The sequence below is a fragment of the Rhinoraja longicauda genome, chromosome 7, assembly GCF_053455715.1.
Source record: "Rhinoraja longicauda isolate Sanriku21f chromosome 7, sRhiLon1.1, whole genome shotgun sequence".
Taxonomy (NCBI): Eukaryota; Metazoa; Chordata; class Chondrichthyes; order Rajiformes; family Arhynchobatidae; genus Rhinoraja; species Rhinoraja longicauda.
In genome coordinates this window covers 71372290-71390423 of record NC_135959.1, presented here as the reverse complement: position 1 = coordinate 71390423, position 18134 = coordinate 71372290, and the positions used below count along the sequence as shown (strand labels likewise).

At 44.1% G+C, this 18134-nt stretch overlaps 1 protein-coding gene across 1 annotated transcript; it reads right to left on the bottom strand.

Annotated features, from left to right (window-relative positions):
• Positions 1-12243: 12243 nt before the first annotated feature.
• LOC144595599 (EEF1A lysine methyltransferase 3-like) lies at positions 12244-17703 on the bottom strand. The gene is made up of 3 exons (XM_078403166.1): positions 17569-17703; positions 15571-15682; positions 12244-12638 (listed from the first exon to the last, which is right to left on the bottom strand). Exons 1-3 carry the CDS (start codon positions 17701-17703, stop codon positions 12244-12246), a joined length of 642 nt encoding a protein of 213 aa, XP_078259292.1.
• Positions 17704-18134: the final 431 nt, after the last annotated feature.

Sequence of the window (18134 nt, the reverse complement as noted above, 5' to 3'; positions counted from 1 at the left end):
CCCCACTTAAAACAATTTATTCTTCTGAATATTTTCTTATTGCGTAGGTGATGTGAAAACGTCTTCAGCAAAGTAACAAATCATCAATGAAATATGGGATTAAGTGGCAATAGTACCATCGATGTGTCTTAGTAACTAGACCAAGGACTATTTGAATAACGTCTGATAGGTTTGAGGTGGACAGTGACACGCCAAATTAAATGTTTGACCTTTTTGTATTGGGAAAATTCAGAGTAGAGCTTGCACTTTTTAAAACAAAGTAGTATTCATTTGATGTAAAGACCTAAAGAGCTTACCTTTTTACATGCACTTAGGATATTTCATTTGTTATGTGATCCACTTAAGTTGAGGGTAATGGAGGTACAGTTCTCACTACTGTAGAGGCAAAAAGACAATTATTTGCCATATAGTAATTTGGTCGGAACTTCTTCACAATTTTGGTGGATATTTGGAAATTTTATTTTGAAGTGTTTGTGCTATTAATCTCTATTGGTTTTTAAATTGCTGGAAATAATGGAGTTGCTGCAGATAATACCTTCATCACTCAAAATGGAAAGAAGACCTTAAGTTGAACGTATATAATTTATTAGAAAAGATTGAAACACTAGCTTGGTGGCAAATTATTTGCGTGCCTTAATTATGGCTGTTCCACTCTTTACAGAAGCTCCCAATTCCATGTTTGTAGATGGAGCTATGATTTCGCTTTAAACCAGCCACCTCCATTTTCAACATTTGAGGAAGTGTAGCACACTGTTTAAATGTTTAATTATATCATTTTAAAAGTCTCTAATTTAATAGGAACAAAACCTTTCTGAAGTGTGTTTTGAGTGTTTTCTATTCATGTGATACATTAGAAAACTTTATGTTTGAAATTATAGAACTGTACTTTTTTGATCAGACTAGTGTTGAATTTGGAAAATATTCTAATGCCTTATTTGTTCTGAGGATATATTTAATGCCAGGTCTGTAAAAAGAAAAAGACATCTCATGTACATTATTTGGGACAGAAGGTTTATGCTGTCAAAATCCTATATGCTTTATATCTGAGAAGTGTCTGCCAATGGACTTTAGAACATTGAATGTGTATGACATCTTCAGTTTCCAGTTGCTGAAAAAAAATCCATGTATTCTCAACGTATTGCACAAAACAATATTGGATTTTTTTCATGTTTTTTCAGCTTTTTAGGCTTATTTTGACACTTGGTATCTGATATAAGATTTAGAATTACTCACGATTACATAGAAATGACTTGATGCAACCAAACTATGCTTCAAAAGTTAGTTTTACAGGTTTTGGGATGATTTCTCACCCCTCCTCTCCCAACACCCCACCCCACCAAAATTTGTTCTGGATTTTCAGACCATGCTATGATAAATACAAATTCTGGATAGATTGTCTAATCTTTCAATTTATAATGGTGATGAATGAGTTTACTCATCACCAATGCATGAAGTGGTTATTATGTCAAATAGCTCCAATAAAAAGTTTGAATAAAGGTTATTGTACATTTTTATGCTTCCTCGTGTATCCATGTGCTTCATTTTATTTTTGTGTATTCTAGCAATATTCAGAGGGAGAACATGAGAGAAAAACAGGCCCTTTGGCCCAATTTACCCATGTCAACTGAGATATCCCTTCTGCACTAGTCCCACCTGCCCACGTTTGGTCTATATCCCTCTAAGCTTTTCCTATCCAGATATCTGTTTAAATGTTGTTTTTGTGCTGCCTCAACTACCTTTTCGGTGGCCACAAAAGCTCTATCTAAAAGGGCCTGTCCCACTTAGGCGTTTTTAAGGCGACTAGGCTGGTGCCGACAGTTCGCCGGGGTGTCGTGGGCATGATCGTGAGGAGTCTTCAAAGAATCGTAGTGGATCTCGGCGCATCGCTGAGAAATCAACCGGAGTGAAATTTCTTGGCGACAGCTGGCTTGTCGCCAGATATCGTTGCTTATTGCGGGCACTGTTGCATGCTGTCCCCAGGTTTGCTAGGTTCTCTTAGATGCATTTAAAAGCACGTAATATTAAATTAAGTAAAGTCATTTGAAGACACCGTAAATTACTTGTGTTTAACCAATTTATTTACCGTCAGGACATTTGGCAGGTAGATTGGAGGCGACAGTTTGACGGTCAGGTAAGCGTGGGAATTTTCGCGATGTTTATGGCCATCAGCGATTACATTTAAAGTAGGCTCCCAACCCAGATATGCAACCCAGAAACCAGATATGCATCTCCCGTCCATTTTCAAAGAATGCCCACACTCCGCACAAAAATCCATTCAACTGCTTTTAAAATGACATTTCTTAATACTGCTATTAGTAAACTGGAAGTCAATCCAGTTTATGCCTTGTTACCATGAAGCTTGGCTTTCAAGTAACCCGTGCAAGATGTTATATTTCAAAACTCTCAAGTAATTACAGACTTGTCAGTAATTTCAGTGAAAATTAGGACGCCGGAGAAGCATTGACAGTGGGAATTTCGCGATGTTTCCGAAGACGGTGTAATCTCGACCTGACTCGGCGTTGTCAGGTAAAAGAAAATTTCAGCGATCTGCTACGACTTTCACAGTCGCCTAACAAATCGCCTAAGTGGGACAGGCCCTTAACTCTCTTTTAAATTCATCCAGTGAATTGGCCTCCACTGTCTTCTGTGGCAGAGAATTCCACAAATTCACAACTCTCTGGGTGAAAAAGTTTTTTCGCATCTGTTTTAAATGGGCTCCCCTTTATTCTTAGATTGTCGCCCCTGATTCTGGACTCCCCAAACATTGGGAACATTTTTCCTGCATCTACTGTAGTTGGTCCAGTCGTTTTATAGTTTTATGTTTCCATAAGATCCCCTCTCATCCTTCTAAATTCCAGTGAATACAAGCCCAGTCTTTCCAATCTTTCCTCATATGACAATCCCGCCCTCCTGGGGATTAACCTCGTGAACCTACGCTGCACTCCCTCAATAGCAAGGATGTCCTTCCTCAAATTAGGAGACCAAAACTGCACACAATACTCCAGATGTGGTCTCACCAGGGTCCTGTACAACTGCAGAAGGACCTCTTTACTCCGATGCTCAAATCCTCTCATGAAGGTCAACGTGCCATTAGCTTTCTTCACTACCTGCTGTACCTGCATATTTACTTTCAGTGACTGGTGTACAAGGACACCCAGGTCTAGTTGCACTTCCCTTTTGCCTAATCTGACACCATTGAGATAATAATCTGCCTCCTTGTTCGTGCCATCAAAGTGGATAACCTCACATTTATCTACATTATACTGCATCTGCCTACTCATTCAACCTGTCCAAATCACCCTGCAACCTCCGAGCATCCACTTTGCAGTTCACACTGCCACCCAGCTTGTGTCATCAGCAAATTTGCTTGTATTACTTTTAATTCCATCATCTAAATCATTAATATAGATTGTAAATAGTTGCGGTCCCAGCACCAAGCCTTACGGCACTCCACTCGCCACTGCCTGCCATTCTGACAGGGACCCGTTTACTCCTACTCTTTGTTTCCTGTCTGCCAACCAATTCTCTGTCCATGTCAAACCCTACCCCCAATACCATGTGCTCTAATTCTGCTCACTAATCTGTGTGGGGCCTTAAAGGCTTTCTGAAAGTCCAGATACACTACATCCACTAGCTCTCCTTCATCCAGTTTACTTGTCACTTCCTCAAAACATTCCAGAAGATTAGTCAAGCAGGATTTCCCCTTCATAAATACATGCTGACGCGGACCAATCCTTTTACTGCTATCCAAATGCGCTGTTATTACTTATTTAATAATTGACTCCAGCATCTTCCCCACCAACGATGTAAGGTTAACTGGTCTATAATTCCCCGTTATCTCTCGCTCCTTGCTTGAAAAGTGGGATATCATTAGCTACCCTCCAATTCACAGGAACTATAGATTTTCTAAATCTATAGAAAAGTGGAAAATAATCACCAATGCATCCACGATTTCTAGAGCCACCTCCTGGGATGCAGACCATCTGGCCCTGGGGATTTATCAGCCTCCAGTCCCATCAGTCTATGCAATACTATTTCTCGCTGAATGCAAATTTCTTTCAGTTCCTCTGTCTCTCTGGATCTGTCCTCCAGGGAGATTGTGTCTTCCTTAGTAAAGACTGAACCAAAGTACCTGTTCAATTCTTCTGCCATTTCCTTGCTCCCCATAATAATTTCACCTGTTTTTACTATCCTTTATATTCTTAGCGAGTTTACCCTCTTACTTTACCTTTTCAGTCCGCACTGCCCTTTTTGTTCCCTTCGGATGTCCTTTCAAAGTTTCCAATCCTGTGGCTTCCCGCTACTCTTTGCTATGTTATACACCTTTTCTTTTAGTTTTATACCGTCCCTAACTCTCAGCCATGGTTGCCTTCTACTCCCCTTAGAATCTTTCTTCCTCTTTGGAATGAAATGATCCTGCATCTTCTGGATTATGCCCAGACATTCCTGCCATTGCTGTTCCACCATCATTCCTACTAGGATCCTTTTCCAGTCGACCTTGGCCAGCTCCTCTCTCATGCCTTCATAGTCCCCTTTGTTCAACTGCAACACTGACACTTCCGATTTAACCCTCTCCCTCTCAAATTGCAGATTAAAACTAATTATACTATGTTCACTATCTCCTAGCGGTTCCTTTGCCTTGAGTTCGCTTATTAAATCTGGTTCAATAGACAACACGAAATCCAGAATTGCCTTCTCTCTGGTAGGCTCCAATACAAGCTGATCTAAGAATCCATTTCCGAGGCAAATTCCCTTACTTGGGGTCCAGAACCAACCTGATTTTCCCAGTCTACCTGCATATTGAAATCTCCTATAACCACAGTGGCATTACTTTGTTACAAGCCAATTTTAACTTGCTGCATCTTGCACCCTATAATCCAGGCTACTGTTTGGGGGCCTGTAGATAACTCCCATTATTATCTTCTTACCTCTACAATTCCTCATAGTGACTCTACATCATCAGTACCTATATCACCCCTCGCAAGGGACTGAATTTCATCCCTCACCAACAGAGTTACCCCACCTCCTCTGCCCACCTGCCTGTCCTTTCTAAAGGACGTATAACCCTGAATATTCAATTCCAAGTCCCGATCCTCATGCAGCCCCTCTGTAATCCCCACAATGTCATATCTACCAATCTCTAACTGAGCCTCAAGCTCATCCAATTCATGCTTTCATATATAACAATTTTACACCATTACTCACCTCACCTTTCACATTGATTCCTATTTCACTTGGCCATACTCTCCTATCCCTTTGTGAGCTTTCTGTCCCGTTAATTCTGGTGTCTTGCTTAACTTTTCGTATACTCTCTTTCCCTTTAACTCCATCCTCGTATTTCCAATTTGTCTCTCCCCCCCCCCCCCCCCCCCCCCCCACTATTTAGGTTAAACCCACCCGTTTAGCAGTGGCAAACCTGCCTGCCAGAATGCTGGGCCCCCGCCTGTTGAGGTGCAACCCGTCCCTTTTGTACAATTCACGCTTACCCTGAAACAGATCCCAGTGGTCTAAGAATCTAAACCCCTGCCCCCTGCACCAGCTCCTCAGCCACACATTCAGATCCCCTGTCTCCCTGTTCCTGCCCTCACCAGCAAGAGGAACTGGGGGCAAACCGGAGATAATCACCCTGGAGGTCCTGCTTTTCAGCCCCCTTCTGAGCTCTCTAATGTCACGCTGCAGAATCACTTTCCTCTTCTTCCCGATGTCACTTGTGCTGATACAACACAGAGGGGGAGCAGCGAGAGAGCATGTTACTGAGCACAGAGGGGGAGCAGCGAGAGAGCATGTTACTGATGCACCACCATGTGCGGCTGCTCACCTTCACCCTTGAGGATGCTCTGCACTCGGTCCGTGACGTCCTGGATCCTGGCACCAGCGAAGCAACACACCATCCTTCAATCCCGTCTATTGCTGCAGAAACCCCTGTCTGTACCTCTCACTATGGAGTCCACTACTACCACTGCTCTGCCTGACGACGGTCTCTTCAGCTTTGCTTCAGTGCCACGTTTTGACTCGCAGACCTGTCCGCCGCTCAGACTGGCAGTGTCTTCTGTTTTCACAGGTACATCCCCCATTGTCTCCAACCCCTTAATAATCTTATACGTGTCCAACCCCTTAATAATCTTATACGTTTCGATAAGATCGCCTCTCAACCTTCTCAATTCCAGTGTATACAAGCCTAGTCGCTCCAGTCTTTCAGCATATAACAGTCCCGCCATTCTGGAAATTAACCTAGTAAACCTACGCTATCACGCAACGGAATCATTCCCCCCCCCCCCCCCCCCCTCCTGCCACAACTGCATATTTTCTCATTGCATTTAATATTTATCATGTGGCACGTCGTCAAATGTAGCGGTAGAGCAGTAGTGCGTTATGTCATGTTTATTAGCTCCAGCACCGAAGGTAAGTGCTGACAACCTATGTGTGGGAGAGAACTGCAGATGCTGGTTTAAATCAAAGATAGGCACAAAGTGTTGGAGTAACTCAGCGGGACAGGCAACATCTCGGTAGAAGGAATGGGTGACGTGTCGGGTCGAGACCATTCTTCAGACAACCTAATTGGGCACAGCGTTAGAAAGGCCACGCCATTAGATTTTTTCAATTCTGCTCACTCGTGAAAAAAGGGTCTCGACCCGAAATGTCACCTATTCCTTTTCTCCAGAGATGCTCTCCGACCCGCTGAGTTACACCAGCTGTTTATGTCTATCTTAAGTGTAACTGCCCTGTATCTTGTAATGAGAAGATGACCGAGGATGTTGGCAGCGATGGAAATGGCTGAGGATAGGTCGAAGTGGATGGAAGTGCTTTCGTTGCAACATTTAGACTGAGAACAACGTTACTGAATGGTGGAAAGGTCTGTGTGGACCATACAAATGAAATACACAATTCTTCCCAGCTATCCAAAGGGGAGGCTGGGGGATAATTGGGGGAAACATTTTCAACCATGTTGCTGTTGCCGCATATTAACGCATTTTGCATGGAAGGGCTTCGAAGAATAGGAACGTTTCGGGCTTTGAACTGAATGTGGGCGGTAGAATTATCGATTAACAGAGTCATACACCACAGAAAGAATTCCCTCGGCCATTCGTGGCTATTAACTACAAACCTGCCAATGCTATGTAAGTAATCCATTCTAATTTCGGATATTATCTCGATACTTTTTGTTTGAAGATTTTAGATTTTTAGATTTAGAAATACAGCGCGAAAACAGGCCCTTCGGCCCACCGTGTCCTCGCCGACCGGCGATCCCTGCACATTAACATTATCCTACACCCACTGTGGCAATTTTTGCAACAGTTTTACATTTGCCCAGCCAATTAACCTACAAACCTGTACGTCTTTGGATTGTGGGAAGAAACCGAAGATCTCGGAGAAAACCCACGCAGGTCACGGGGAGAACGTACAAACTCCGTACAGCTGCGCCACCGTGCCGCCAAGATGTCAAGCAGAGCAGCGAGTTCTAACCATCTCTGCAATAGACAATAGGTGCAGGAGGAGGCCATTCGGCCCTTCGAGCCAGCACCGTCATTCAATGTGGTCATGGCTGATCATTCTCAATCAGTACCCCGTTCCTGCCTTCTCCCCATACCCCCTGACTCCGCTATCCATGATAAAGAGAACAGATTCCCTCTGAATCGTTCACCCTTCACTCTCGTCTCACGTATAAATGTTGATATCTCCATTATTGTTCCCGCATAGTCTCATGCGCTTCAAGGATTTATTTGAATTGAATTGAATTGAATAAATTTTATTAGCCGTGTATGTATACATACAAGGAATTTGCCTTGGTGCTTTGCTCGCAAGTAACAACACGACAGACAGTAAACAATTAAGAATGGAACATAAAACATTAAAAAACATTATAGTTCAAACATGTGAAGAATTAAATAAAATACCAGAGCAAAACGAGGCTACAGATTTTTGGTTGTTGAGTAGAGCTACTGCTCCTGGAAAAAAGCTGTCTGGCTGTGGTGGTTTTGACAGTCCAGAGTTACCTTCCAGAGGGAAGTGCTTCGAAGAGTTTGTGGCCCGGGTGAGAGGGGTCAGAGATAATCTTGCCCGCTCGCTTCCTGGCCCTTGCAGTGTACAGTTCGTCAATGGGGGGGAAGGTTGCAGCCAACAACCTTCTCAGCTGTGCGAACGATCCGTTGCAGCCTCCGGATGTCGTGCTTGGTGGCTGAGCCAAACCAGACCATGATGGAGAAGGTGAGGGCAGACTCTATGCTGGCAGTATAGAATTGGACCATCATTGCCTGTGGCAGATTGTGTTTCCTCAGTTGCCGCAGGAAGTACATCCTCTGTTGGGCTTTTTGCGTGTGTCCCCCATTTAAGGTCCCTGGAGATGATGGTTCCAGGGAACTCAAATAACTCAACAGATGTGACTGTGTTGATGGTGAGTGGGGGGGAGGGAGGGGAGCTCTCAATAAGTCTACAATTAGTTCCACTGTCTTAAGAGCATTGAGCTATAGGTTATTGCAATGGCATCAGGACGCCAGCTGTGTCACTTCCCCTCTGTAGGCAGATTCCTCCCCATCCTGGATCAGTCCAATCAGGGTAGTGTCATCCGCAAACTTGAGAAGCTCGACAGAGGAGTCTGTGGAGGTGCAGTCATTTGGTGTAGAGAGAGTAAAGGAGAGGTGCTCCTATGCTGAGGGTCTGCGGGTCCGAGATGTGCTTTCCCAGCCTCACATGCTGCTTCCTGTCCGTCAGGAAGTTGATGATCCACTGACAGAGGGGTTCAGGCACAGTCAGCTGGGAGAGTTTGTAGTGTAGTAGCTCTGGCACAATGGTATTAAATGTAGAGCTAAAATCCACAAACAAAATCCTTGCATTGGGCCGCTGGCGGTCTAGTTCCTGGAGGATGTAGTGCAGGCCTAGGTTGACTGCATCATCCACTGATCTATTGGCCCGGTATGCAAACTGCAGGGGGTCCAGCAGGGGGTTTGTGATATTTTTCCAGTCTTTCCAGTCTCCCCTCTTATGTGAAGTGCTCCGTCGCAGACCACAGCGTGGGGATAGCTCGCTGTACCCTCGCCAGTGCCATTCCGTCCCCGTTGCAGCTTTGTGAACGCAGCCACACAGGTCCCAGGCCCTGGCCAACCGAATCTTACTCAGAGCTGTGCCATAACTGCCCGCCTCATGTCCTACGCACAGTTTAAATGGCCAAAGGCAGGACTCTAGCGTACATCTTCGAGCCTATTATCTGTCCCCATGCAGACCATTAATAGACGTGACATGCAGCAAAGTTCCCAGTCTCGTTTACTGTCGTAAACACTAGTCGCAAGTTCCCAATCTAAAAATAACTTTCGCCGGCCACCCTCTGCTTACTTTTGCCAAACCAATTTCGTAAAAATGTTGCCGAATTCACTTGGATCCTAAGGGCGCCTATGCTTTAGATCAAGGATGTTGTCAAACAACTAATCGAAGACTGCAGGGATATTATTGGTAATGCACTCGAACAGCTTAAAATAATCAAGCGAAGGAGCGGAGGTTGATAAAATAATGAGGGGCGTAGAGGATGTGGATGGCCCCGGTCTTCAAAGAGGAAGGAGTCGGCTGGAGCACAGATGAATGGCACAGATAGGGCATTTAAAGTGAGAAGCAAAGGTTTTAAAGGACCGTATTTTTCACACGGAAGGTGATGGGATATGGAATGATTAACCAGCGGATATGATAGAGGCGGGTACAATTACATCGTTTAAGAGATTTGGATATGTACATGGGCAGGAAGGGTTGTGGAGGGTGTGAGCCTAACAGAGACAAACGGCACCAACTCAGATAGTTACTTTGGGCGGCATAGACGTGTTGGACCGAATGGTCTGTTGCCACCCTGTATAAGTGTACCAAACAGCCTATAAACCAACAGGACTTCGATGCAAACCGCAGGTTTCACCAAAGATCCCTGCAGATCACCACTGGTCACAGACTATCTAGCCATAATAGCATCTTTCCACGACTACTCTCTACCTTCAATGGGTAAACCATCCTACCAAACCGCGCGGGACCCATGTACCTTAATCTTCTGGATGAGCCTGCCATGAGGGATGTCATCAAAGACCTTAGTCCACTCCACGTAGATAACATTTACCGCCCCACCTCCATCAATCACCTCGTCACCTTTTCAAAAACGTCGGTCAAGTTTGCAGGACATAACTTGCCGACTCTCACTAATTCACCCATTCTCTTCCAAATTAGACTAAATCCTATCCCAAAGAATCCTCCTCGCCAGCTTCCATTCCACTGACGTAAGGATCACCGGCCTGTAATTCCATGGATTATCTCCACTTCTCTTCATTAACAAAGGAACGACATTGGCTCTTCTGCAGTCCTCTGGTATCTCGCCACTGGCTCGAGTGGGTGTAAATATTTTCGTCAAGGAATTTGCAATCTTCTCTCTTACCTTTCCCGATAACCTGGGATAGATTTCCATCTGGGTTCTCGAGTCCTTAATCGACCTCGTTCTTAATCTCAAATGTTCTCGCAATATTAGAATACGCCTGCTATTATATCATTATCCCCCACGTCTTTCTTCTTGGAAAGAGCACCAACTGCCATGAAACAAGACAAAAATACCGGTCCCTAGATCATCAACTCGCTAAATTTCAATAAACTTTGCTATCAATATTCCCTTTACCCAAGGACGATAATGGAATGGAATAAGTTACCGCCTAACACATGCGCTGCTCCGGATGTTAAGTCATTTAAAAAGGGGATTGAGCAAATAGATCTCCTCAACTTGGTCAAAAAGGCCCACTTCAAAATGTAATCACGACTCTACTCACTCCGCCCTGCGCGAGACAACTACTTATGAGGTGTTGGCGCAGTAATCAACCAGAACCAGTAAATACAGTTGCAATGTAAGGATTTAATACCTCGCCCACATTCTCCGACTCAAAAAAAATCCTTCCTTATCGTTGAATGGCCCTACCTTCTCCCTTTGTTTTAATGTAGTGTAGTTAGCAATTCATAGCCTTTGAGGTAAATATAGATACCTAATTATTCTGTAAAGGTATATCTTGTGTTTCGATTAGAGTGTTTGAATGTAGGTTATCTACGAGAACTTCCACGTGTCAATAATGTCCGTATCTACTTGTATCCCTCTTTTCCTCGTCCCTAGTAGCCTTTAGATCGCAAGTAGAAAGCGGCATATGTCAGCTTGACCTCCATCTGCCACACGTTTACCTTCAAGTAGTTCTGCTGCAACCCGTGTTTCTTTAACAATAATTGAATGTAATGTAATTTTGACCGGTAACCAGAGAATAACGTAAACGTTACTTTGGAAATTGACAGAGATGGGGAGATGCCTTAGAAAAAAAGCTGGCTGGGGAGAAATGTTTCCATTTACCCTCCCGGCAGTAAACAGACACAATTGTGTCGTTGGAACACATGCTGCTAAATTCATCCCAGATGACCATTGAAATTGAGAAGCAATTATTTATGCAATGGTACTCTATTAAGGAATGTAACATGCGGACTTTAGTATTCTTGTTTATGACTATTGTAGGCTGCGGGTTAATGACTACAAATTATACTTGTGGTGTAACAACCTGGGTTATCGCACTCCAGGATTATTATGACAACACCGCATCGACATATGGTTAGCCAAAGTAAAGTTGTATCTAAACAAGACGCGCAGTGTGCTGCAGTAACCATGTTTATTGACTACAAGGTTGGTGGGCGATGTCGGAACCATTTGCATGCTCAGCTGTGACCGTACGAATAAGCCGGCGCCGGTGCCAACTGTTTGGAAACTTCTAATTTATTGAGATCTAATCTTTTATCATCTGCGCACCATCATTGCAATCTTCCAGTAGCAAAACTCAATCAACCTAATCACGATGCCAGGGACAAACATAGCAGTCTAGCAGGGTGCTCGGCTAATCTCATATGTCATCGTCTATTATTCAATGGGTTTGATTACTGTTTTACAAAGCTCACGGTTACAATAATTCTAAATCGTAATCATGGCCCTGCTTTGAATTAGTCTTGGTTCCTTATGGTGATTTTATCCCTTTCCCAGCTCTCCACCACGGCCATTTTAATAGGATTAAGATCGTTTTCCTTGGCCTAGATTTTAAAAAATAACAGCGTCGTGTCAGCTCAAGAATTGCACCCGAGCACAAGCCAATGTATCGTATCATAAACGTCCTTACACGATTCACGCTGCAATCTGTCCCCTCTAGGCGTTTTTGAATTGCAAAGTAATTCTAGTGTTTCCACCCAACTTTCTGTGGGATTATTTTGCTAGTCGCTGTCAATTCTCCGGGTGATTTTGTAAATGTTAATTAATTGATGTGGAAGTGTATAAACAATTTCGGAGTCGAAGTGCGTTGCCAGGTATTTTTCATAGAACACAACCGCCGCTATATTCTTAATCAGCTTGGAACTGAAGTAGATAACTGTGTCCGGCTTGCTCAGGTGTAACAGCGTGCTTATGAGTGGCTGGAATTGGCGTGGGTCATAGACGATATCCGAGCCAATGATAACATCATACTTAGAGGCAGACTGGTCGTGTGAATGGTCCCATTGGAGGGCGCTAACCTTTGTTCGCACTATGAGTTCGGAGGGGATGTTACTGTTCACGTTGTACACAATCTGATTCAGGACGTTCGGCCGATCTGTCAATGTTACCTCTCCACCTGCGAAATCAACAGGAACATAAAAGCGACACGTCCTTAGATTAACGAATGGGACACGGATGCATATTACGCTTTAGCTACTGAGAAACCCCACACGCCATCTCCACCCCCGTCTCCGAGAGGTTACAACACTCATACGCACATTGTTGGAGTACAGAAAACAGTTGGGCAGGCACGGGGATAGAGAAGGTGCAGAATGATATCGGTGAAATATTCAGGCAGGGGGGGGGGGGGGGGATAGATTAGGTTGGCACCATGCTGGGTTGTGCCGGTGCGTACGCCTCAGTGCCTTTGTAATTCCGCCCCACAGAATCGTGGAGACGGACATTGTATACATACATTCAAGATAGAGATTGGCTGAAAATTGGACCATAAAGGGGATTAAGGTGCATGACGCTAGAGCGATAATTGGATCAGTCATAATCTTACTGATTGTAGATCATCAGCCATGATCACAGTGAATGCGGTGCTGGCTCGAAGGGCCAAATGGCCTCCTCCTGCACCTATTTTCTATGTTTCTAGAGTCTGGTTTAAACCGAAGATAGACACAAAAAGCTGGAGTAACTCAGTGGAACAGTCTTCAGACTGTTAAACTAAGTACGTGTTCCATGTCCTACATTCTTTGCAAAGTCACGTGTCTAGTTAAAGTCCTCTTAAAACCTACTATCTTATCTGTTTTTACCACCAACCCGCGCTGTATGAATCTACCACTCGCTATAAAAACGTGGTCCCGCAGATTCGATTCAAACTTGCTCTCTCTGAACTTAACGCTCTTCTCTCTCGCATTTGGCATCTGCCATAACGCTCTGCAGCGTTAATTGTCTATGCATCTCATAACAACAAGCGCATTAAACGGCATCTCTTCAAAGAACGAAGGTATTTATTCACAAAATGCTGGAGTAACTCAGCAGGTCCGACAGCATCTCGGGAGAGAAGGAATGGGTGACGAGATCCTGCCCGAGATGCTGCCTGACCTGCTGAGTTACTCCAGCACTTTGTGAATAAATACCTTCGATTTGTACCAGCATCTGCAGTTATTTTCTTATTCTCTTCAAATAACGTTTGCAAATCAAGACATTCCAAATCAACGTCCTTTCTGACACCGGTAGAAATAAACTCTGTTCAGTTATTTAACCAATGGTCGCCTCATTAAAATCTGATAAACATAAAAAGCTGGAGTAACCTCGCCGTTCAGGCAGCATCTCTGGAGAGAAAGAATGGGTGACGTTTCGGGTCGAGACCCTTCTTCAGTCTGAGAGTCAGGGGAAAGGGAAACAAGAGATATGGATGGGGATGTAGAGAGATATAGAACAAATGAATGAAAGATATGCAAAAAAAAGTAGAGACGATAAAGGAAACAGGCCAATGTTAGCTGTGCGTTAGATGAGAACGAGTTACAAACAATGAGACTCAAAAAGACGACTTTGAAGCTGGCACGACCTGGGTGCGGGATGGATGGAGATAGAGAGGGGAATGCAGGGGTTACTTGAAGTTAGATAAATCAATATTCATACCACTGGGTTGCAAGCTGCCTAAGCGAAATATGAGATGTTGTTGTTCCTGCAATTTGGGTTTGGCCTCACTCTGACAATGGAGGAGGTCCAAGACAGGAAGACCAGTGTGGGCAGTTGCTTGGTAAATGGAGCATAACGTTGGTTAAACGTGCGATTGTCAAAGTTGGAAGGAGGAAGAGAAGGAAAAAGCCATGTCCTACATTGAGAGATTACAGAGCTCAGAGCTGCAGGAGAAACGCAGTGGTGAAATAGTTAACGAAATATTACAGTTTGCTGTAAGATAACTGGGTATATAAACAGGGAGGTTATGTTTCTGTTATTGCCAGACAATATTTGCGATCCTGGTTCCGCAATTTGGGAAATTGTGCTCGCAAGTTGAAGGCGGTTCAATTATGGTTTACGAGCGCCCTACGTTTAAGGTAGCGCCCCATTTGAGGCTGAGACGAGAACGCGTTATTTTTTTCCCCGAAAATCTGTGATGAACGCAGATTATTTGACTTGTATTAACGTATGCTTTTGTAGATTTATGATAGACAGGAAGGTGAAAGATTACAGTGTTTACTCCTGAAGGGTGTGGGTCAAAGAATGTCAAATGTGGCAAGCGCATGTGGATAGAGGGAGTACAGAGAAGGTTCACCAGATTGATTCCTGGGATGGCAGGACTTTCATATGAAGAAAGACTGGATAGACTCGGCTTGTACTCGCTGGAATTTAGAAGATTGAGGGGGGATCTTATAGAAACTTACAAAATTCTTAAGGGGTTGGACAGGCTAGATGCAGGAAGATTGTTCCTGATGTTGGGGAAGTCCAGAACAAGGGGTCACAGTTTAAGGATAAGAGGGAAGTCTTTTAGGACCGAGATGAGAACGTTTTTTTTCACACAGAGAGTGGTGAATCTGTGGAATTCTCTGCCACAGAAGGTAGTTGAGGCCAGTTCATTGGCTATATTTAAGAGGGAGTTAGATGTGGCCCTTGTGGCTAAAGGGATCAGGGGGTATGGAGAGAAGGCAGGTACGGGATGCGGAGTTGGATGATCAGCCATGATCATATTGAATGGCGGTGCAGGCTCGAAGGGCCGAATGGCATACTCCTGCACCTATTTTCTATGTTTCTATGTTTCTATGATATCTTGGTGGTCACTATGTGTAGAGAGGAACTGCTGATGCTGGTTGAAATCGAAGATAGACTGAAGAAGGGTCTCGAGCCGAAACGCCACCCATTCCTTTTCTCCAGAGATGCTGTCTGACCCGCTGAGTTACTCCAGTTTTTTGTGATCACCATGATGAGTTGGGCCCATGTTGAGTTGTTGTGCTCTATGACTCCACGTCGCATAATTGTTATGTCTCTTCTACCAACCGACATAATGCCTGGAAAGAGCAAATACGTTCTCTGATAGTGCAATGTAGGTTTCCACTCACCCAAGAGGCTGGCAAGAATTCCCACGAGCCCAGTGCCAGATCCCAGCTCAATCACCTTCTTCCCAGTAAAGTTGATGCACGTTTTCTCAAAATACCGGCAGAGAACGATCCCCTGAACAAATGCACGGATAAAATAAAATTTGGAATTATTTGCACTATATATCTCCCCTTTGTTTCTGTAATCCAATTCTAGTTGCACGGGGCATAAAGGTTTCATTAACTCAACCCGCACACAATTTAACACTGACATTTTCTCCCGTGCAAGGTAAATCAATTGCGTGACTCATAACTAGAATGCTTTGTACATGAGCCTAAAATTCTGCCCTGCTGTTAACAGAATCGTTTTTCCACTCACTGCTGTGAATTTTGCAAACATGTTTCTTTGGTTGTTTGGATGATTTTGTATTTCAACCCAATCGTGCAATTATGAGGTTGCCACTACTCGTTGATTGCAATCTTATTTTCAATAGAAGTTTGACATTAACACATTAACATTAACAGCATTCTAACCAGTCGTAAACATGATATTGGGGTCGGCGAGATGTAAATCGAAAGTGGCAACAGTCGAATGTTTCAATTTCCTGAGCCTGCATATAACCGAATAATTTGTCCTGGAACAACCACGTTGAAACTCCGATCAATAAAACAAACTAGCGCCTCTGCTTTCTCGGGCGACTCGGGCATATCATATATCATATCATATCATATGATATCATATATATACAGCCGGAAACAGGCCTTTTCGGCCCACCAAGTCCGTGCCGCCCAGCGATCCCCGTACACTAACACTATCCTACACCCACTAGGGACAATTTTTACATTTACCCAGCCAATTAACCTACATATCTGCACGTCTTTGGAGTGTGGGAGGAAACCGAAGATCTCGGAGAAAATCCACGCAGGTCACGGGGAGAACGTACAAACTCCTTACAGTGCAGCACCCGTAGTCAGGATCGAACCTGAGTCTCCGGCGCTGCATTCGCTGTAAAGCAGCAACTCTACCGCTGCGCTACCGTGCCGCCAACAACTCCTACTAACTTCTACAGATGCACGGGGAAAAAAAACATATTTTCGGGTTACACCACGGCTTGGTTCGGGAAAGTCTCTGCCGAAGAACGCAAGCAATTGCAAATAGTTGTAGATGTAGCCCATACACAGAGCTGGCTCCCCACAATCGGCACTTCACGATGCCTCAGAAATGTAGCCAGTAGAATCAATGATTCACAATGCAGTCATCCCATCTCCTTCCCTCTTCCATCGGGTAGAAGATACAAAAGCTTGAAACCACATACCAACTATTTCAAGAACAGCTTCTTTCCCTCCGTTTGCAGACTACTGAACATAACTTAAAGTGTAGTCCCGATCTCTCAACCTACCTCATTGCGGACTTTGGACTTTTTCTGCCGAACAATAAATTGTACATGTAGCCCAGCCCAATACACAGACCACCCTCACCCCCGTCGACTCCATCTACACTTCACGATGCCTCTTGGATTTGGACATTTAATCAATAAAACAATTACTGTACTCCACAGTAATTAGGTGTTCTTTATTCTTCCATCGATTAGAATATAAAAAAGCTTGGAAGCAAGTACCAACAGATTGTGAAAATGCTGGAGTAACTCAGCGGGACAGGCAGCATCTCCGGAGAGAAGGAATGGGTGACATTTCGGGTCGAGACCATTCTTCAGACTTGTTTGAGAAACAGCTTCGTCCTCCACGAGTTTATCAATTTACTGAACATAGAGTGTAGTAGGATGTAACCCCGATCTCCCGACCTCATTACAGTCTTGGGCTTTTTTTTCTGCAACGGTAAAGCTACACTGCTGTGAAACCGGTATGTTTCCCCTTGTATTATGTGTTGTACATGTGTTTAGGTTGATGGCTCCATTTGACTGGATTGCACACATACAGAAGCTTTTTACAGTTTCTCGGCACACGTGACAATAATAAGCCTAGGACGAACCTACAACAACATGGTTGGAACGTTGTACTTACAGCGTCCCAGATAATCGCTGGTATGGTAAAGTGTTTGAAATCTTGGGTGATCTTCAGTTCGTACCCGCAAAATTGATAGAGTTGTTGCTGATTTTTGAAAAGCTCCTTAGATTCGGAACTAATTGAGTGCTCCATTTGCTGCGTGGTTGGTCTCTATTTTCTCGGCCAACTCTCCGGGTGTTTATGTCGAAGCAATGTTACCGCCTTCCTTCCCCGTCCGCTTGTAAGAAGTTCAATCTTGAGACTCGGGTGGGGTTGACATTCAGTGGAAGAACAAAAAAATGCAAGCAGTTACTTGGAAGGCTGAAATCGTATTTTAATTTACTCTCGCACATAGCTGCGAGAGAGGGGGGCAAATGAGGCAGATACGATGCCAACATTTAAAAGAAGGTACATGGGCCAAACGCGGGCAAATGTGAAAGGCTTGGATATAGTGGATGTGGAGAAGATGTTTCCACTAGTGGGAGAGTGTTGGACCCGAAGTCATAGCCTCAGAATCAAAGGACGTTCCTTTAGGGAGACGAGGAGGAATTTCTGTGGCGCATAGATCTTAACGATAGTTCTTG

Excerpts from the sequence above, each read along its gene's own strand:
- LOC144595599 (XM_078403166.1), bottom strand. The coding sequence starts at position 17,703 with ATGGAGCACTCAATTAGTTCCGAATCTAAGGAGCTTTTCAAAAATCAG. Across the intron at positions 15,683-17,568 it reads CAGCGATTATCTGGGACGCT|GGGATCGTTCTCTGCCGGTA; the intron begins GTAAGTACAACG and ends GCATTTGTTCAG. Across the intron at positions 12,639-15,570 it reads AATTCTTGCCAGCCTCTTGG|GTGGAGAGGTAACATTGACA; the intron begins GTGAGTGGAAAC and ends TTGATTTCGCAG.